We start from the raw sequence: 23,001 nt of genomic DNA on the forward strand, positions 1-23,001 counted from the left end.
ACCCCTTGACTGTGTACTTGAGACAGCAGGGTTCAGTATGCACTTCCTCTGCAGACCAATATATTATTCTAAATTGGGCTAAAGTGTTTCCGTTTTGTGAGTGATATAAAGTTCAGATTTGAGGTTTTTTAGGCAGTAGACTTGCAGACCTTCAGCAAATCTTTTCTCTTCATATCAAGAAAGGTAAACCTCAAAAAAAAGCCTGTCTTACTGAATAATTATGGATTTTGTTTCATTGTATTTAAGTAAAATACATAAATACTATTGTAATATCTTCAAATGCATGAATTTGTTCACCTCATGGTTAGTACCAACATGCATTATGGCTTATTATTTCAACTGAATAGAGTGCTGAGAATGAAGGTGTAAATTAAGACTGAATTTTACTTAAGTTCCACCCAGAAAAACAAAATATTTAATAGAGCCATTGAAGAGGGGAACAAACTAAAGTTCTAAATGTCTACCAGAGATGCTAAAAACAGATTTAAATATCCTTTGTAGTACTATGAAATACCCATAGATTAGGATTCACTAATTTCTATATTTGCACTCTTCTCAAAGAAACATTAAGTTACCATGTTTCCATACACCAGATTAACACACAAAATTAGGAAACAGTTGAGCTATTACAGGTACAGGAATTATTAGAACCTGACTTCAGTTACAAGCAGCATATTGAATTTGACACATCAGTATTTTACAATGCTTACATAAAGAATTAAGCACTACACCAATTCAGAAGGTGAAGTAACAGACCTGCAGTGCTTGCATGTTAGTCGCTCCACTTCGATGAGTCAAAGCTCATAAGAAAGAGCACAATCGGTCCCTTCTACATCAACAGATGCTACCAGCTGATATGCTGAGGTGCAACACTCATCGTAATATTACATCTTCTACATACTTTGCATGCTGCTTCCACTGCTTTTAATAAAATGCCAGCAAGACTATTACACTTACTGAAATGATGTTCTGGAAGGCACGATGCTTAAAGGATCTAGATAAATTAAGCTAGACTTGTGTTCTGTATTGTCAAGCTATCTCTTAGAAAAAAAATCATATTTTATCCTTTAGACATATCAAGATGTCTCCCCTGAAAAGCCAGTTTACAAAACCTGCATGGCATAAAAAAAATACACTAAAACTGTATACAACCACTAACATTGTCCATCGCTCACTTGAAGCAACATGATAAAGGCAGTTCTGATGTACACTGAAACTTAATAAAAGTTTGAAAATACTGGCAGACTGCTGCCAATAAGAAACACTCAAATACATCTACCTATATGTATTATTTAAGTAACTGAGAAAAAAATGTAAAGGTGGGAGAGATTATTTAACACCTGGCCTTTGGAGCTAACTGTAGTTCTCTGTGAAGCATTAATAAGAAAGTAATTTACACATTATCTTCTGAAGAATCTTCAGCACAACCTTTGTTTCCATCTGAACATTATAATCATGTTTTCTGTTAAATAAACTAACTTTCTGAACCAATCTTCATACAGCATTCCCAATACTGTAGTTACAGTATATAAATTCCATCGGGGAATGAGAAATATCCTTATGATCTGGTAACTCAGTCAACTATAATTTACAATACAGTGCAATAAAAATAGTGGTCAGACCCCTTGCTTTATTACTTTCCTTCTGAATCTGCTGCCCAGCAAAGCTGATTAGGCCCAAACTTTCCAGTCAGTAAAGATGAGATGAAAGGTTTACTTGATGCTTGAACCAGTACTGCACAAATAGATTAATAACTGCCTACCTAGGAATGTTTAGCTGCCATCTAAACTTCACTTTCATATAAGAAAGTGTCTTCTTCCATGCTACTGCCCCTTATCTTTCCAAATACAAAAAGGGAAGCACATCTGCACACCACTGTATCAAAGGAGCTCACATCTTTTTTTGTTCACATCTGAATGCACTTATGAACACAGGCAGCCCAGTTCTTTTACACAGGTTGGTACATACACATTGATGATGGTGCACACGATTTGATGCGGTAACTAAGAAAACTGGCATTATATAAGACGACAACAAAGATATTGCAAATATTAAGTAAACTTTGTTCATAGTTGTTGAGAGGCCAGAAGGTAAAATGAAGAAAACTGCTCAGCTCAATAAGTTGGCAACATGATATGTCATCCTAGGTAAGCTCCATATTATCTACCTCCCAAGACATAAACAGGGAACAGAAAGCACTCTCCCTCTTCGAAGGTGCCCGTTTAGTGAGTTGGTTTTGCAGGCAAAGACAAAAATGTCAGAGTTTGTTCATATTTTTGATTGTGTGATTTATGATTCAATTTGTTCAAACAAAAACACAAGAAAAACACAAGCCAAAAGAGAAAATAATAGATTTGCGCCAACAAGCCTTAACCTAAGTCCACTCTTGTATGGAAAACCTCAGTGTGTGAGCTCAGCTTCAAGTAACTGAGCTCAGTTTAACTGTATTTTTTTTTCCAATCCCCTGCACATGAGATATTGAGACTCGCTCTTAAAGTATGACAGCTTTGTTCATTATGACCTCAGTATAATCCCACTACTGGGAAACGATATGTTCAAATATACACATTGAACAGCACAGCTAAATGAAGGGAACATCATGTCTTCAAGTCTAAAACAGGTGACCAATAAAACATCCATAGATGAGTACAATGGATACCTCAGGAATCATGGAACCAAACAAAAACCGCTGCAGTCAAAGTTTGTGTAGTATGGAGCCAATTCATAACTCAAACCTCAAGAACAGAATTAGTTTTTTGTTTTTGTTAAGCAAAGCAGGACGTAAATATTTAAGAGTTACTTAGTAAAACTGCATTGAGAACAACAAAACTGGTGTCTACAAATATAAGAATTGGACAGGGACAGCTCAAGTTCTCACAAGATCTGAGCAAATTCTACTTATGTTTGACAGTCTGACTTGAACTATCATCTCCAACTATACAACAGATAGGGAAAAAGCACCCAATTTTTTGTTTTTGTTTTTCACTGAAGCAAAAGAAACATTGTAAGAGAAAGTTCCTCAAAATAGACTGGAATGGGTCAGGGTAGGAGGTATTTGCCATATCATCAAGGCAGATCTTCTGTTTTGCTAAATTAGGAGACTACTAACTGAAAAAAAGGAGTGAGAGTTTATCAGCTTCTGCGTTTTCAACAGAAGATTCAACTTCCCAGCCCTTGAAAATTACCAAGCATCAAGTAGAGGTCGCCTTGGTGAAGTGGTATTGCTAATCCAGGTGTCTCTATGTCCCACGCTACCTTCAAGCCTACATGCCAAACAGCTGGGTCTCTTCCCTTCAGGTTCCAATCACTAGCTTCTTCAGCTGATGAACCTTTAAAGAGAGAGGAGGAAAAAAAAAGAACATAAAGACAATAAGACAAGATGACAACCATAAAATACAGTATCTGGTTTAACAATACACACTTAATGATACCCCACATTGGTACAGTCTTGATAAGCTTAAATTTTCCAGAATCTCCATCTGGTGTAACCAACTTCTCCAAGGTCAAAAGTACATAATCAGTACAAAAATACCATAAGAGGTTAAGAATTTCTTGCAAGTAACTTTACTAAGATGAAAACTTCATGTTAACTACAAAGTAAAGGCAAACCAAAGTCCATAATGGACTCAATTTTTTCTGACACTGTCAATACACATAATGAGAGTTTTACAGATACTAACTTTGCTTGTAGTTCTAGTAATTAATGAGAAAAGAAAAAAATGAAACAGGTGGATCACTGATGGAAGAATAGATAACTTCTAAAAATTATTTCAAGTCAAATTGCAGGTTTGTTTATATATTTGTAATTTCACTAAATCATAAACTGAAGCAAAGTGAGGTGAAATAATGTGCACATGTAATGCAACAGAAAGCACAGCAATGGCAGCATAGCAGCAAAGTCCAAGGCTGCAGCAAGTGAAAATCTTCTCAAATGCAACAGTCAGGGACATAGAAACAAAGGGAAGAAGCTGTTTACCTTGGGAAGGCCTTCAGTAGGCAGAGATCTTCAGTGAGATCTGTTGCCTCCACTGCCAACCCTTAAATGAGGTCTGGGAAGGGGTGAATCCTGGCTCCACCCCTTCCAGTCACTCAGGTACATTGCATGCACCCGAGATCCCCTGGGTTGGCCCTGCCTTCCCACCAGGTGCTCAATCACTGCTTCAAGCCCTGACTTAGCACTTCCACTACACACACAAAACAGTATAACTAGACCAATGAGGTTCAGGAAATAATCTAGGAATCTTATCTGTCATTCTTTCTTCAAAATTATTAGTCAAACATGATAGATAATGTAGAAGAGCCAATGAAGCTTCAATGCATTCATCACAACACTTTTCTTATCATTAAGTACCACAAACATGTGGAGCTTGGGGAAAAAATAATCCACTGCATAAAAGTAGTATTTAGAGCTTAATCCCTCAGAACTATTTTCATAAGCTTACTTCACTGCAGTATAAATTGAAAGATACAGCCAGCATTTATAACAAGGTATTTGGGAGCCATGGTGTAACAGTTTTCTGGCTAATGTAAGAGAGCATTTTGAGTCAGGGAGGATGAACTTTTAATAAGCAGCTGGCACAGGATGGCAGTCAACTGTTAGAAATCATCAACAATGTAGAGTGCATAATTACTGCTTGTTTGTTAGCAACAGTTCATGTGTCTCTTTCACTGCCCGTTGCAAATGTGCTTTTGTACAATATTTTCTACAACTTAAGTATTCATTTCATTCTAGAACAAAAATACCAAAACACAGATTTATTATCTTACTTTATCACATGCAGATCAGTGACCTTGGACTCTCACTTCCTAAATATTCGATTTATTCATCTCACATGGTTACTTCAATGTTTGTTTAGCTGGAGATAACCTTTAATAATTAATAAATTGTCTTCCTGTGTCAATTAAGTGTTGCCTACAAGGAGGAAGCAGAGAGCCAAAACATCCCAAAAAGCCAGTCTGCAGACCTCAGCTGAAACCCCTACTGTAAGCCCATTCCCTATATCTCCTCTTGATTGCTGCTGCTCTCCTCTGGCTGCAGCACTGGCTCAGGAGCAGCTCTAGGCTTTTCTATCAAGGAACACACAAATGAGAAAACAAGAGTGAGCAAATACTCAGAAAAATCAATACGGAAGTCTTCGAGGGGCTTTCATATTTTCTGACCTGTTTGGATAAATCGTAACTTAATTTAAAAAAAAATGTTTCCTGAAAACTGCAAATAAGATGGTTTTCAAGGCATTTTTAATGCAATACATCATGGATATTATAGAAAGAGGTAACCTTTCTGGGTTAACTCTCTGTTATGCTGCTTTCCCATTCACTTTGGCAGCAGCACTGTTCACAATATGGCACCAATAAAATATAGAACTACAATCAGAGACAGCAATTTCAATGAAAGTTTCCTGGGGTCTCCTCATAAATCCAGCACCTTTGGAATGTGCTCGTTAAAATGACTTATTTTTTGCAGTTTGATAAATTTTTTATTGCTTAAGTACAGAGTTCAAATGTAGCTCACAGGCTCCTTTTCTCCGTATTCTCAATTACTGCACCTTATAATTATCAGCAGCAATTGAAACTGATTGCTCCTACCATGTTATTTTGGTAACAAATGGAAGCAAGCTGCTACTAGCTTTCAAATGCAAACTATTCCAGAAGTGAAAAAAACCCACATCTTAACACTTGTAGTATATCTCCAGGTAGCCCTGACAAACTTCTACATAACATGAAATTTTTATAAAATTCTCTATGTCATCCCTCAAGCATGACTGAATGCTGTATGTAAGTTAACAGTTCATATTTAAGTGAAAACATTTGAATGCATCTAAACCTTAGGTACATGAGTAAATCATGTGGGCCTTGCATATACATAGCATGTTAAGAACGTCTATTCATTCTGGAGTAAACGGTACAGAAATGGTCCAACACAGCAGCACTTAATAGAAATAAGATAAAACTATCTGTGGATTTGAACTCTGTTGCTGGTTATAGAATTTGGCCTGCAAGAAACCTTTATACTTGTACCCACAAAAGAATGGTGCAACTGGGTAACAAGCTTGCCACAACATAATAGCTTAAACCTGTCACTAAGGATGGGACCATGAAATAGAATGTAGCTGAATACAATTGGCCACAACTCTAGGCTTTAGATAGACAGCTCCAATTTTGGAGATGCTGCAGCTCTAAGACCTGATCTTGTCAGTTCTGGGTCATGGTTAGGTCCAGAGCAGAAAAATTTGTTTTCCTGGATCTTATTTGGTTATGGTTTGTCAGAAAAAGGAAGTAGAAGTAGTCTTGAAACATTTCTTTGCTATTCGGTACCAACATCTTCAAGGGGTCTTTGGCAGTCTGAAACCTAGATGTTCTCTATTCAAGTGAGACCATATCCTAAATTTAACTTTAAATCAAACATTATTTCTGAAAGGACGGAATCACTGCCAACACATTACTAACAGCAAGGAGCGTAAACATCCAGTTTAGTCATTAAATCCAACTGACCATTATTAAATAAATACAGGAAAAAATCATCCTTTACAGATTATTTTCTTTCCTGAATTTAGAAGTATTTGGGCACGTTTTCAAGGTTTAATGAAATATACATTAGAATTATTACAGTCTTCCACAGCAATTTTTACATGCAAGTACAAGGTAAGTAAAAAAAGCAGACCATACTCTTTCTCAGTAGCTGGCAGGACAGAATGAGCTTCTACCCAGAGATATTTCATCTGCCTTACTACTGAAAAGCCATAACATAAGAGGTTAGTTAGACACTAGTAATCTATATATCTATATCCATAACATTAGTTTCCTCTTGCAACTGACATTCACAAAAAAACAGTTGGAATATTTGTTGACATTTCTCTTATCAGTTTTCATCTAGAATGTTGTGTCTAAATATATTAAAGTAATATTTATTCCTCTTTGCACCATTTCTATCTTTCAACAAGCAATATGTCTACTATACTACTGACATTAGAAGCTATTGAATATCATTGTTCTCATCCTCTACAAAACACTGCTCTATGACTTTTATCCATTAAGCAATGCATAGCTAAGATTATTTGTCAACTACAAATATAGATTTATTCCAATTCAAAACAACTTCCACTAGTTCAGAATTTCTTATTTTCAAACCTAATAAGGGAGCAACATCAGTAGTAAATATGAATTATTTTTATTCCCAGTTCCTGCAGCAATGAAATAGTCATTAGGTTCAGTGATAGGAACAAGCATGAGAGTTCCTTCTGGATCAGTCATCAGTACAACTAACCTCAGCTCTGCTAAGCTTTTCAACAGTGCCTTGCCAGCTAACAGAGCTGTTTTATTTATTTATTTTACTTCTTAGAGAAAGAAATCAAACAAGATACAACAAAGTTTCCAGAGAAAATTACATCTCTAACCTCAAACTTAGTTTGTGGGAAATTCGGGTGAGAAAAAGATGGACATTTGCAGTGACTTGGCTACTCAACATCTCTGTTAAGTTGGTATCTGAAACATCTCTACTTCAAAGGACATTTTTAGCACCAACTAATGCTCTGCTGAGCAATAAAACTCTCTACAATACTGACAATAGACCTGAGCAAAAGACATGCACTAGAAAATATCCATGGATCAAATTCAGTTTTTGAAATTGCTCTTATTCTACTAGTATTTGCATTGCAATTCATTTCTATAAATAGAGCAGGAAACAAGAATCAGTTATTAGCTTACTACCTTAAAATCCTGAACAAGTTTTTAAACCTCAGTATTCCCATGTGATGTATGTAAATTAATGTATTATTTTAAATCCTAAATGGATCAAAATTTGGATCTACTATTCAGATGAGCATTCAGCAAAACATCTATCTTATTTTGCTGCTCTAAAATGTACTTCATGCAAAGTTGCTATCATAGTTTGACACTTGAAACAACAAAAGAAACAGTGATGATAATTACATTATCAGGTTGTTTCATGATCTTTGTGTGGGCTCTCAGATTTCTTCACTGGCACATGAAAAACAGTTTCTACTTTAAATAATAATGAACAAAGTTTCCAACATTACACTTTCACTATGGCATCAAAAAGTGAACAAATGAACAAGGAAGTGAAGTTATTTAATCTATAGTATTACATGCTTTAATAACACTTACTGAAATAAACACATAAGTGATAACAAAATGCAAAGGGAAGTAAAAAGAAAATCACAGAAAATGAGTTTTGCATCTCTGAACAGTCAAACAGCTACCTGGATGCCTTAAGAACACTCAGCTCCCAGGGCTCCTGCTGTTCTAACTCTGAACAGGCTGGGGATTCTGCCTCCATGCAGACGAAATCTGTACCAGCTGTAAAGCTCTGCAAGCTCCAGCTTCCTCACACAGAGGGATTCCACAGTTCCTCACTGTCTCAAGTGCCACAGTTTATTAAAAGATTATTTCTGCTTAGAAAATCAAGTAGACCAATTACATTACTTTGATGCGATAAGTAGAATCTGACATTGACTGGTTAGGGAATTTTTTTTACTGAGTTTGCTAGGTGGACTGATGTTTTATGTCTAGGAAAACAGACACGGTGATCTCAGCTGAATCATTTCAAGACTAAAAATGAAATTAACAACAGATAACACATGAAAAATATAAGCTATTATTCTTATATAATAAGATTTTGACATAATAATGCCAAAGCATCTCAAAATCAATGTGAATTCTCCTCATGTTTTGAAGGAAACAAAGGATTTTTGGAAGTACTAGAAGTCAACTGAAAATGATACCCAAAGTAACATTTACAAATTGAAATCAAGTGTCTGAATTCCTGTGTTAAGTTTGCAAAGCTGAGAACCACTCACCTTCACAGCTGTAGCTGTACACAGCAACTGTTGACCTCTCAACCAGATTCTCATCATGATGCCAACTCACTGCCATGTTCCCCATTCCAAAATAAGGCTCTTGTTTCAAGTATGGCATTTGTAGTGGATCCATATAATTTAATAAAGTCAAGTTATAAGATGTTCTGTTATTTAGACTTGTGTAGTCATCCTCTGGTACGTAACAGCTGCTTTGATCTTTTGAAAAAGACCCTTTCTCTATAAGCGAAGTAGCAAAATTTTGCTCCCTATCTATTACAGTAGTATCTTTGGTGCCTAACAGATTTTGTCCTTGTAATGCCTTGACTGCTTCAATATGCAAGTAGTCATTAAGTTTGATTAATGCTTTACAAGCATCATGTATTTGAGGACTGCAATATTTTATTTCACAACCCTCAGTAGGCCAAGGAACTGTAAATAATCTTGTGTTCAAGTACTTGTAAGTGCATCCTGGCTTTCCAATTAATATACGAGACACTGGGGTAAAAAAATCTTTTCCTTTGATCCTTACAAGATCTTGAAAAAAACAACCATGTTTCCTCAAGGTCAAAAAGCCATCTTGTACCATCTGATGGAGCTCTTCAGGTACTGTATCCGACTTTCTGAAAATTAGCTTGGAATATCTGGTCTTCTGCTACAGGAGAAAACAAGAACAACAAGGCATTACTTTTTTTTTTTTAAACAAGTACTTTGAGTATTCAAGAATGTGTGGGGATAAATTTACAAATTATGAACATGAGTCTAGAATATAGGAAAGATGCCAGATGTCAAATGCCAGTATATGTTAATCATAGAATCACCAAGGTTGGAAAAGACCTCCAAGATCATCCAAGTCCAACTGTCCACTTACCACCAATATCTCCCCACTAACCTATTTCCGAAACTATGTAGTAAAAATAATAGAAATTGAAATATAATGTGTCAGAAAAACAACATTCTGCTGTACTGTACCTCTTCAAAATCTTCATTGGCATTCTATTCTAGCCTTGACAACCTTTCTACTGTCACGCATTCATCAAGATGCCAGCTAGCTCCTCTTTTTTTATTATAAAAATTTCCAAACTTATTTTACTCCTATCCCCCCACCATCAGTATTCTTTATTCTCACATCCCCATCTGACCACACCAGCTCTCTCACCAGCCAGAGATCAGAATTCGGCAGGTTTTGTATGTAGTAACACCCAGCAAAGCATGACACTGCTAATCAGCAGCATCTTGCTTTGCATGTAAAACGCTGCTTCCCACTCCAGGAAGGAATTTTATTTCACTACTATCACTTTCTAAGGAAGCATTACATAAGCGCAACTTTTATTGGCTGCCTGTAAATCATCTTTAACTAGTGTTGAGATTGTTTTGCAAAACAGACACATACTAGAGAATAAGTTCTTAAGTAGACAACATTAACTGTATTTTTCATTAAAATTTATAGATAATAGAAACAAATGCAAACTGATGCCCTTAGTAAGGGAAAAGCTGCAATCTGACTCTATTGGGTGTTAATTAATACTTTGGAAGCTCAGAACTGCTCACTAAGTTCATTTCCTCTTCTCACTAAATCACTGCTGTGGGGAAAAGGTAGATACTGATGGTGCTATGGGAAAAGAAAGAAAGGTGAAACCTGAAGGTGTTGGGAACAGGGCTAGAGCACACAGATGCATAAAACTGCTCTAAACATTTTTCTAATGTAATAGCTTCAAAGTGCTTTTAAACAAAATAAAACCACTACCACAAAAGCATTATATTGGCCTACAACACACCTGTGGGCTCCTAGACGAGCTCAAAACCACTTCACTAGTAGTTCCTCCTAAGTGGGATCTAAACCTGACTTTCAGGAAAGAAATTGCAAAAGGTGCATTTAAGAACACAAACCAGTCACTCAGTATGCACACTTTCTACTGCATGAAAACAGTTATACATCAGCATCATAACATGTTAACTTGCAACATTTAACAGAAGACTTTATATGACTATGGAACTACTAAGAGGGTGAATGCAAAAGGAAGCCTACTTTAGCAGTAATGATTAAACATAATAAACCTCTGTATACCTATAGAACTTGGCACCATTGCTTGTCAATCCTTAGAGAAAAGCTAACTCCCTTTCTTCACACATTTTTACAGTTTCTGAAAAGTAGTTTCCTAGAAATAGGGGGAAAAGTTAATTTGAAATAATAATATCTACAGATAATAATTTCTGACAAGAGTATCTACATGCTTAACTCTAAATACCAAAGCCTGAAAATACTTCCAGATATTTATTTGAAGGTCTTTCTATAATCTGCAGCACAGAACACTGGATCCCAACTTCCATTAAAAGAACTGAACGTAAACTGGAGAAACAATTGCCAAGAGCCTGGAACAACTTGTTTAGAGGTCATGAACCATTCAACTTGTTTCAGTCAGTGCTTTTTGTTTGTAGCCTTTGAACAGGACAGTGAAAAAAAAAATCCTTAATGACAAAGAACTAAAGGTAGTAACTGCAGGTTTCATGTATTTATAGCGACAGGCTACAGTCAGATGTGTGGGTACAGGTTGATGGCAATGGCAGTTATTTCATAATCATACTTCATAACAGTACTACATGTTGTGACATAAAATTACTGCATCAATTGTTTCATTAATAATTCTGTATATAGGAGTTCAGATTAACCAACAACCACATTATATAGATTGTTATGGCATAGAGAAGTAGTCATTTACACTATCTTTTATTATATCACTAAATACACTGCATTGCTGGTATGAATAACACACATACAATTCCAAACTACTAGAGAAGCAGAGAAATAACAATATGATGTAGAGCAATTAATTGCCTGAAATCATGTACTAGAAACAAAGCACACAATTTCATTATTATTACTATTTATTTTTTTAACCAAAGTAACAATATTGTATTCCCCTCCCAAAATGCTGAGGTAACAGCTCCCATAACCTTTTATTGATCAAGTCAGAAGCACATTACCTTTGGATTATGTTTTAAGATTATATGCTTAAGAACTGCTTTATTATTAAATTTTACATGTTGCACTGAAGATTCTACCTTAAGGAAACACTACCCTGCTATCTCAGAAGTCAGGAAATGGAAACACGTTTCTGACACATGACAAGAAAACAGTTTGGTCTTCTTTAAATCTCCGAGTCATTGTGCTATGTCTAACATAAGGAAGGCATTAAGGGATCAGAGCACAGGGTGAATGCTAGGTTCATACCGGACACCTCGTTGTTTTGGGGGGATGGGGGAAGGGGGAGGAATCATGTACTGCATGTTGTAACTCTGACAGCAAGTATTAAAGGTCAATTCACTGCTCACTGGGAGAAAAAAAAGAAGTGGTTGTGTGACTGGCAACCACAGGACAAAAAAGGCACATGTGATGCTTGATTCTCCATCTGAATGTCACACACACTATTTCAAGTACACCCATGCTCTGACTTCCATATCAGAGTCACGCTACAGAGTAAACTAAAGTGACAACAGAGCTGGAAATCAGCAACAAGGACCCCTTGATAAATAAAATGATACACCATGAAATAAGTTTGTATTTCACATATTCATAGATTGCTTTTTTTTTTTTTAAATACACTCTTATTTGCTCACAAGCATCCTTAAATATTACTTTGTTTAGCCAATAGTTTGGGGGCCATTTCTGAAATCCTTCATCAGCCATGAAACCTATTGGAAGAGGATGTCAGTAAAGTTTTGCTTGTGATAGAACTGCTTAGTTCTGTTCAGACTGTACCCTTCCGTACCTGTCAGTAGACAGGAGCTTCTGAATTACAACCCAACTAACCTTTCCAACACATTCAAAGCGTGCTGCTTTAGAAGGGGCAGATCCTTAGAGAAGCAAGGCAGGTCCCTCCTGGAAAGACAGACTACAAAACTAAACTTTATCACGTGATATTCTATTTTGCCAATTTGTTGACTTCAAAGTCTTACCCTTCTTACCCACTCTTTACTATCACAGAACTTATAAAATCTGCATGTGTGATAAAAGGAACATTTCCCAATCTCAGAAAGAATTTAAAAGTCATGATATTTATCAGATATACTTAGAAGTCCCTAGTGTACACAGACACTACACAAACTATAATTCTGTATAATGCAACTGCAATGAATCTCAAGTCCAATAAGGCTTGAGTTGGTCAGATTTCTCTGTTTATCTTCCCATTTTCTTCTACTTATAAATTCCTAATACCAGGCAAAGGATCTGCTGCTTGGACAGCCTCAGCAATAACTTCTCTTCTCCTGTCAGCTCTATAAGACTGTGGATGTAAAAGACAGGGGAAAAAAAAAAAAAAAGATGCTGGGCAAGAGCGGATATAAAAAGTGATCAGTAGGGAATATATTACAGGAGTAGCACGGAGAAAACACCAGGCTGCTTGAGTCTCTAAACTAGGAAGGGCTTCCTGAACACTGGCTTAAGACTGAAAAGAATTTCTTTTCAGAAAAAGAAGAAGCAACTCTTTCTAACAATCTTGTTCACTTTTCCTTTCCCACTCCCACAGAAGTGCACCACAACTGCAAGTCTGCAAGTCTTCTTACAGCTGGTAACAGTCCCAACCAAGAGCTTACCTCCACTATGGTCAGCACTCAAAGATTATAGAAAACCATGCTTTTCCTAACCACCTTACAACTCAAATCAAGTAGGAATGTAAGGGAAGTATACAAACTGCTCAATAACACAACTGCCATCCTATGATAAAACTGTTTGATTTTATGCTTCTGACTTGTAACCCAGAGCCCAACAGAAGAATTGCTAACGTGCTAAACATTTCTTGGCATTCACATCCTACAAAAGAGAAATTCATTCTTGCAAGCGAGGAGTTTGCTACCACATACAGCCATACGTCAATGCAAGGCAGGTGACATTCCTGTAATGCTATAGCTGTTCAACTTAAGAGATTCTTTCTTATGCTTTTTATCTTACTGTGTTTGGATTTGATCTGATTTAACCTACAATTCCTGCCATATGGTTTCTAGCTGACCTAAAAAGATCCAAAGCAGATACAGAATATTCTTCTACTCATTTCATGGTAATCCTCAATACCTTCATTTGGCTTACTTCCCATGTAGCTAGCTGGCCTGTTTTCACTTCTGTTTGGTTTCATTTGAGGCATGCACTCTAGTTTGCACCACTGATTTTCTCTGCAAAATTAAGGGTTACTTCTTGTTTAAAAGTAGAACTATGCCAAGAAATATTTTTCCTATTTTGCCAAATCCTGTCAAACCATAAATACAACAAGTTGCAAAAACAGTAAAAGACAAAGTTAGCTTTATTCCCACAAAGCATAAGAAAGTGATTCATTGTTACATCAGTTGCATGGCTACACACCTTGGGAAAATAAACAAGGCATTTAGCTACTCCTATAATGCAGATTTTCATTTCAGTAATTATTAATGCATATTCCTATAGCTTCCAATATGGAAGTAAGTAAAAGTGAGCTTGAAAAATTGCTCATGTCAAAATCCTAGAAACAAATGTAGTTTGAATTTTTCATTCTTGACTATTTTGATTCTAGAGGTCTTATTTCACTGTTATTTTTACTAGTCGGGTAAAACTAGAACAGTTGATACCTTTATCATATACAGTGTTTACGGTGTGCCTTAGACTACAGCTTTGTTTGTTCAAGGCAAACAGCCACTTTAGTTTAAAACAAGTACATTTAAAAGAAATACATTACCAAATGATGAAAATCAGCATCAGCTGGTGTCAGGTATGGAAGTTTGCCCTCTCCAAGCTCTTCAAGAAGCTTTTTTTTCTGTTTTGGGGAATAACATTGAAGCACAAAGTTAGACTAATAATACTGTAACACAAAGCAGACTAAGAAACAAGATAAAAGGAAGTATAAAACTGGTTGTACTGAAAAGGCAAATGTGCCGTAAATTCTCATCAGTTCTGAAAACATAATAAAGAATAAATAGATGCAAAAGTCAGTGAAGATTTTCCACTTAACAGCAGTTCACCTTAAGTAATTTCAGAGAAAATGAGTATTTTTCCTCTCAAATTCTTCTTTAGATTATCTGGCCTTATTAAACAGATAAAAATCCACATTGGTCCAATGTTCTTCAAACTTATGCTGAGTTTGGACTTTGATACTCATTTCTTAATTTGTTTTTTTACTTTCTTTTGTGGATCTAAAGTTCATATTCCAGCTTAGTAATTTTTTATTAAAATAATGAGCCCAAATGTTGGCCACATTCAAAAGTGATTGTTGAAGTGGGCGTATGAATGAAAAGCAATAAAAGAAACACAACAATCAGAAAACACAACCATCTACTGAAAACCATCCTTGACAACAATCAAGATGCAATACTCAGCAGACGCCATTCCAGCAGACAACAAAACTCTGGTTTGATGCTGGAAGTGACCTCAGAACCAGTTGACTGCATGGAGGTTTTCTCTGCCCCCCTCTCTCTCAACTCCCTCTTCACCTCTGTTTCAGACTAAGGGATCTCCACCCGTGTTTAGCCAACACTATCACTGATGAACTGTTAAGAAAAAAAAAAAGCTTAATTTTCCAAGATCTGTTTTGCTGTTTTTTTGTTTTTAACTAATAAAACTGGCCTAGAAGGCTTCCATTTTTTCCTTAGTTTCTTCTTTCTTTTATCTTGCAAAGATGGTTTCTATACAAGCTTTGTTTATTAACAAAATTTTACTAATAGGAATACAACTCAAAGATCATAAAACCATTTTTGTTATTCAGACTATTCCAGATAACAAAGGGTTCAAATTCTCATTTTTATTGAAATACTTTCAGCTACATGAGCACTACCAGTAGAAATAACTGAAACTGCAGCTTGCTCTGAACTTGTTGCAAGAGGAAGAACAGATGAAAATGGAACACGGTTTTTAAAGGACTAGGGTTGTGATCCAAAGGAAAAAAATCATCGTAACTAAAAAACAAAAATAAAATAGAATAAATGGAGGGGCGGATAAATAACACTTTTCTAAAACATATTTATACAGAAACGACTGCATATTTCATCACTTAGATGTCACAGCAAATTGCTTATTCCATAGAGAACTCATCATTATGAAGCAACATTTCTTATTCTTCACATAAATTTCCCTTTTCATAATCTTTTCAGGTTGCAACTGTTTAATATGTTCCATATACAGTGAAAACAGATTTTTTACATTCTGGCAATCTTATTATAAAAAAGGGGGGGGGGGACGGAGGGGAAGTATTACATGTAATAACTCCTGGTTCATAACAAACATCTAAACAAGGATAAGTGAACTATGAAAAATGCTAATACACATTTTATTCAGTGGTGGCAAACAACTGAAATTTAGGCACCAAGACAGAAGACAGACAGACTTAAATTAAGAAAGCAGTGGAGGAGATTTTAGGGTTTATAACTATCAGCGCAGCCAAACTGAAATCTGAGCAGACAGTTCTCACAAACTCATCTCCGCATTCACGATCTGCTGTTCTTCTTACAAGACCAACAACATAGCAGCACTGGAATTTGGAAAGTAGAACTGCAATTTCTCTAGGTCTCTAGTTTCCATTGGGGACACATTATATATTGACATCAAGTCATCGGTGAAGCAGAGCATAATGCAGCTTCAGATTATGCTGGCAGAAAATGACATGCTAATATGCTGTATATTCCAAAACAATAACTCTTTTCTATTATGAAAAGCTTGCTACAATTTTATTACATGAAATCACTGAAAACATTAGATTGCTTTTGTCAGCTGTAAAATAAAACCCATTAAAGAGCAGAAAAAAAATCCTGCATTTCAAACATGGACTCAACTGTGGGAAAAAGAGGTGGGAAGAAGAGAGATTCTGACAATTTCTTTGTCAAGTCTCAGCCTCCTGGCAAAAACACACACAACACTGAAATGCACTCTTGTGTATAGGTAGTACTCGCTCACATGTGATTGTCAGATCTGGCTAAGTGCCGCGCCTCAGCTGATATACAGACTAATACACACAGCTGGGTGGTAGAACGCACTGCTCATCTCCTATGCGAGAAGCTGTCACACGGATGTCAGAAGCATCAAGCCACTCTCTAGTACCTCCAAAAAGTCAAAAAAAGAGAGTCTGAGGATCTAGCTGCGCCAGCTGGTTAATGCCAAGTGTAAGCACTGCTACATAAGCACTGCATAGAGCGCGTCTAATCCTTAAGTAAACCCTTGCATACAAAAAAAAATTGCCTTTCCTTGAAGGTATCTTAAAAATATATCACTAAATTGGATTTTTTACATTTTAAAAATATTAATGCCAAAACCGTTTATTCACACATTCATGTTGCTTCTTATGTTTTAAGCAACTGATTTTAACACATACGTAGGCCACTCTGAAAGTAATGCCTTTTATTTACTTCCATGGAAACCACAACAGATACAAAGAGCACTACTTGATCAAGCAAATTCTCAGCTACAACACACTATTTTGCAACAGTCATCTCCATTAGCTATGCATTGTGGCCAGCCATGAATAAGAGCCCGCATGCCATGCTCATAACAATCTGCATCAGCAGAGCTGACCACTGTCACTGTTGTCACTGCTGAAACGCACCACCCACTGCCTCACTGTGCCCACATCCACTATGTGGTCTCCAGAAACATTCAGCAAGTGTTGATGAATGTCAATGGGTGCCATTTTTTCCACATGGAGGAACTCAATAGCACCTCTTTTCTTCCTACATGCTTCCATGTCAGACACCATACTGTCAGACTGCCCCTCTGCTGCCATTTGTCACACAGCAACAAAATACAACACTGGTGGGAAAGTTCAACCTCTACTGCCATCACCAACATCCACCTCTGCTGTTACGGGCCAACGTAATAAAATAGGACACATTACTCCCTGAACAGCCTCAGAGACCAATGCCATCTGCACCATCCCTATAACACCAGCACACGTTGTGCTCCGGGATCCAGGAAACCTTCCTGAATGCTGCACTTGGGCTTGCAGAGACCAGAATGAATATCAAAACACTAACAGTCAATTTTAGAGCATTCAGTGAACTTCCTGAAGATAGTAACAGAATCTGATCATGTATTAGTAATAAATGGATATACTGATAAGATGGTTGGTTATAAATTTCAGCACATAGAATAGCAATAAGCAGAATCTCTCAACCAAAATGTGTACAAGTTACTTCATGGCACCAGAAGTTATGCACTAAACATTACAAAGCAGGAGAAGGAATTACAACAAAGCCAATCCACACCAAAGTCACACACCAAAATACAGTATCGTTATGTACATAGTTTGTCATTTTCAAATTAAGAAATAAAAGTTGGACTTAATGACACTTTTAAGCCAAGGAGCAGGACATGGAAAAATTTTTGCAGCTGACATTTTCCTGCAGGTTGTCAATGCTATTCTCAAAAGGTTTCACTTCCCTCTTCACTGCAAAAGAGAACTTCAATAACTAGGCTACAAAGGTTTGTCTCAAATGTAGAATTTCTATTGAGTTTCATCAAACAGGTCAGAAGGCAATTGTCTCCTTCCAACTGACTGATCATTATTTTGGCTGAAAGAAACTATTGAAAAGTAACTGCACTCAAGTATTACTGAAATTACTGCTGAAAACAAATTTAAGGCCATAACATCTCAACAATTTCTAACACATAAAAAACTGAGAGCATTAAGCTGAAAAATTGTTTTTCCAGAACTTAGTATAAAATGCACTCACAAAATCATTGTAGAAGTTGAAATTATGCACAGAAGCCAACTTAAGTCAATGCCAGCAGGATTTGCCTCCAAGATAACCCCCGGGGCTGTTTGCTGCCCTGCATTTCCCATGAATGCAGGGGAAAGTGTCAGCTTCACTACACCAAGTAATCTCTGTGGGCCTGGAGCAGCATCCCATACACATGTAAAAAGTCAGTCACAGATCCAAGACATGGACAGACAATAATGCCTATCAAATATTTAGACATGTTGGCTTTTAGTTCTACAATAAGCACTCCCTTTTATGAGCAGTTAAAATTTATGATTTATTCAAATTAGCCTTTTTCCCAAAAAACATGGTTGTTACTCATTGCTCCGGAAAGGTACATCTCATTATCGCCCCCAAAAAAGGTATTTCAGACAAGAGGGCAATTTGAAACTTCAGACAAGTGCACTCCCAACATAAGAGGAAATGCAAGCAATTTGCATTCAGCTCTTAGGTATGTACTCTCACCTTACAATCAGCATTACACAGAACAAAGCAAAAGATGAATTCCACTATGGAGAACATGCATGGAAAAATAATTCAGGCAAACCAAACATCCCACTGTTGCATTTATCTTCCCGTTGTCTTCCTATTTTTACAATTATTGATTTTCACTCAGACATATTTTCATTATTTGCAAGGATATCATCTACTCAATAAGCTGGGGACGGACCATCTGTTATATTCGCAGAAGGCTGAGAATAGGCTGAAGACTTGGATCACCTCCTCAGGCAAGTACCAGTATGCCAGGTATGCTGAAAATAGCCCCATCAGCAAATTCCTAGGAGGAGTTGTTTTGGTCTGGGTTTTTTTTTTTGTTGTTGTTTGTTTGTTTGTTTTTTGAAGGCCTCTAATCAAAGATTAAGGAAGTATCATCTCCACCTTCATATTGTTTTCATCAGTAGCTTTTTGTCTCACAAGAGGTTATCAGGGTTAGAAAGGTAGCCCTTACTTCCCCTACTCAAAACGCATACTCTCATGACAGAACTCAACCTCAAACACAAACATTTGTGTTTCCATATGAGCTTTTTCCTTCCAGAAGAATGCACAGTGGGGTCTGTGTGTTTTTAAGCTAACTGTTACACAACATGAATTTACTTCAGGTTGTTGATGAAGAAAAGGGTTAGCACTCTCAAGTGAGAGAAAGTAGGAAGATTAAATAATTCATATGGTCAAAATTTTGTGATACCATAATAAGATCCCATTTACAAAAAAAGCCATCACTTCACAGGAGCTTCCACAGCCTTATCCCCCAACATTCTTTCACATGATTATAAAGAAAAAAAAAATCAACTTTGGGATATCTGCTTAAGGCAGGAATGTGATTTTTGAATCTGACATTTCTTTAAAGTACGAAGCTTTCCAAGTGTTACCTATTAAAACTTCAGAGCAACCAGGATCCTTTAAGCGGCTCACTAAAAACAGTTATGTCAGAAGCAAACCTAGAGTAATAAAAAATACATTCTAAGTGCACTATTACAGCTTTTATTTCTCCATTATCACATATATTAGATTTCAGATTTTTTTTCTTCCAATTATTTCTGTAAATGCCACTCATTAAAAGATCTTAAGGGACTGGCCAATTTTACAGCACCATTTATTCACATGAAAATGTTATGTTTCCAGATTACCCTCCATTATAGTCAAGATTTACCAACAGCCTTGTCCGTGCTACATTCCTTCTGTCAGAAATACTGGCAGGCATTTGACCATGCTATTCCGTGCTTTGCATCCTACAGCTCCTCCGCCCTCCCCACGATACTATATGCCAAAACCATTTTCATCTTAATGACAAGAACTGATATTATTCTCTATAAACGAATGTTCAGATTATCTATGACTAGTGATATTTAACAGCCCATAACTCCATTTCCGAACAACACTGTATTTCAGCCCGCTGGTTATTTAATACAACGCCATGCATCTGGCTCTCCCACTGTGATGCAAGCAGACCTCAGCTCGACCACCAACTTCTGTAACTGAGCAGCTGTCTAGAGGACTGCTTGATGCTCTCTCCTGTTAAGGTACTGCTTGGCTTTACTTACTGATTTCAGCCTCTTTTCGCCTCCCTCATAAATCAGCAGGCTCAGGTTCTGGCACACACACAGACCAGTCATGCATACATACAACATACTTGACTGATGTAACTGAACCACAAGTTAATTTATGCACTGAGGCAGCTTAGCAATGTGTGAAAAGTGTCTTTGCTAACAGTATCCCCTCCCTGACCACCTCGAGATGTTAAGTGGCCCTTAATTGTTGTTTTAACCTACAGGAACATTACTCTTCCAGCCAGTGGCTGTTAATGGAACAGAACCGGCCATTTTCTCATCCAGCTGAGCATAGATTTGTCACACATGGTTTAGTACTTTATGTAACTATAATAGAAATTTTAAATGATAAATCATTCAAATGCAGCCTCTTTTTGCTGACAAAATGTCCGTGAGCCTCCTCAGCATATCTCTCAAACCTCTACCATCCCTGCAATCATCCTGATACCAACATGCATTCTGTGTTCCCCCAATCATTTGTGTATCCTCTTCCAATGGGCATCATTCAGCCAACAGATCCGCTGTATCCGATGAGAACTTTCCAACTTCAGGTGAAAACAACCAAGTTACAATCAGATATCCTATTTTTTTCTTCACATTTATACATGGGCAAGAGTACACATGCGACTAAGAAAATATTTAAAAGGATGGATACTTTTAGGATCACTATCTTGTTTGTGGATCACGAGGAACTAATATAGATACTATGGAATTTTTGCTTGCCATAATTTGCATAGTTTTGTAGAAAAATAGTTAAGATATATGTTGAGAAACGACATTTCCTAACCAAGTAATCAGATCACCTCCACTGAACTGGAAGGCAGAGACCTTTCTTAGTGACTGTCACCAATAATTGATTCTACACAATGCAGCAAAAATACCTCTATCCACCCAGTCCCAAGGAATCAAGTACAATGGTTTGATCAGGTGTGAAATCCTGAGCAATCCGTTAGCGTAGAAAAGAATTAAATAAACTTTAAAACCAGATAAAGTAAAAATCAATTATAAGGACCGTTAACAGTGAAAAGAGGATACATTTGGCAGTGCTGCCTGCACACTAAACAACCTGTAAAGATGAGGTCTTTTTACCCCCCGCCCCCCCCCCCCCCCAGTGTAGTTGTACCTCACTTAAGATGGGACCTTTGGTTTCTACAGAAATAGTTCAAAGCACTAAACTTACACAGTAAAAGAAGATGTATGCATGAAGGCATGCCCTGTAACAAGCAGACATCTGGATTTGTATCGTGAAAGAACAATTGCTTTGAAGTCACTACAAGGAATGCAATCAGCTATGACTTTTGACAACTTCTCTTTGGAGATGCCCTCTACCAAACAGCGTGAGAAAGAGAACTGGCTACAGGAAAAAACGATGCCATATTCCTGTGGGAAATTTAGACCTGTTGATCAAGGTGATACCTTTTGAAATTGAGATAGATCCAAGACTGAACTTGCAATTTCTGTTGTGGGTACAGTTGATTATAGCCTCTTATCCTATCACATACTTTCCATTCAAATTACTAAAGCTGATTCTTAAGATTCCTCATATGATCTAGGCAAACACCACCGCTTACAGATGAACTATGAGAACCACCTGCAAGATCAAAGATGCAGTGAACTTTCGTGCAGCTTCTCATCATTTCCAGGAAATACTGGGCTTAGAAGGAATCCCGGTCTATAACCATACCTATATTTTATGTGTTAAAATATCCCCCAGAAGAAACAGCAGTCAAAAGTAAACTGAAAATAAAATGGATGCTTGAAAAAAATATATAAAAATATATGTATATTTATATATATTTCCTTAAGTACCTAAGTTTAGCATCAAGCTTGGTTTCCAAAGTTCCCTTGATAACAATTCTGAAGATAGTGTTAATGCAGATAGAACAGGTGCTAAGTGCAAATGCTTGTGCCATGCAGTCATCTAGAGGGAAGATCAATAGGGAGCTAGAGCATTAAATTTCACAAACTGTAACTGTCATGTCTATTACATTGCACTTGAACATCTTCGTAGGGCCTTTTTTTTCCAACAGAATAAAAGTTATTTTCCACAGATTTCATTAGCAGAATAAGCATCACAAGAAGTATAACAGCACTCACAAATCTGGTAAAATTTGAAGACCTCTGCAACCATCTCAGACATCCTATTTGATTATTTAAGAGGCTTCTTCACTCCATAATAAAAAGATGGTAAGACTGTCAAAAGCCTTGAAGATAAAAAGAAATGTGTTCCAGGAACACTTCCCTCATGTGTTAGTCACATTTCACCAAATACAGAGCTTTTTAATGTTACTTCTGAGATTATTTTTGAGACTATATACCACACTTCACAAAATCACTGCAGACAACAGAAGGGTACACAAGGTTCCCTGGAATTCAGCTGCTGAAGCAGCACCCTGATGCCTATTCCCTGCAATCCTTGTGCTTTGTCCTTT

General features: G+C 36.8%; 1 protein-coding gene across 2 annotated transcripts in view; it reads right to left on the minus strand.

Moving 5' to 3' along the window:
- FTO (FTO, alpha-ketoglutarate dependent dioxygenase) overlaps positions 1 to 23,001 on the minus strand; it is a 222,448-nt gene that overhangs the window by 168,935 nt on the left and 30,512 nt on the right. For both annotated transcript variants that reach the window (NM_001185147.1, XM_040707054.2), the window contains 3 exon segments: positions 3,186 to 3,329; positions 8,817 to 9,468; positions 14,516 to 14,593. In NM_001185147.1, coding sequence (NP_001172076.1) covers positions 3,186 to 3,329; positions 8,817 to 9,468; positions 14,516 to 14,593 — 874 coding nt within the window.

Source organism: Gallus gallus, chromosome 11 (assembly GCF_016699485.2).
Source record: "Gallus gallus isolate bGalGal1 chromosome 11, bGalGal1.mat.broiler.GRCg7b, whole genome shotgun sequence".
In the NCBI taxonomy this organism is placed as follows: domain Eukaryota; kingdom Metazoa; phylum Chordata; class Aves; order Galliformes; family Phasianidae; genus Gallus; species Gallus gallus.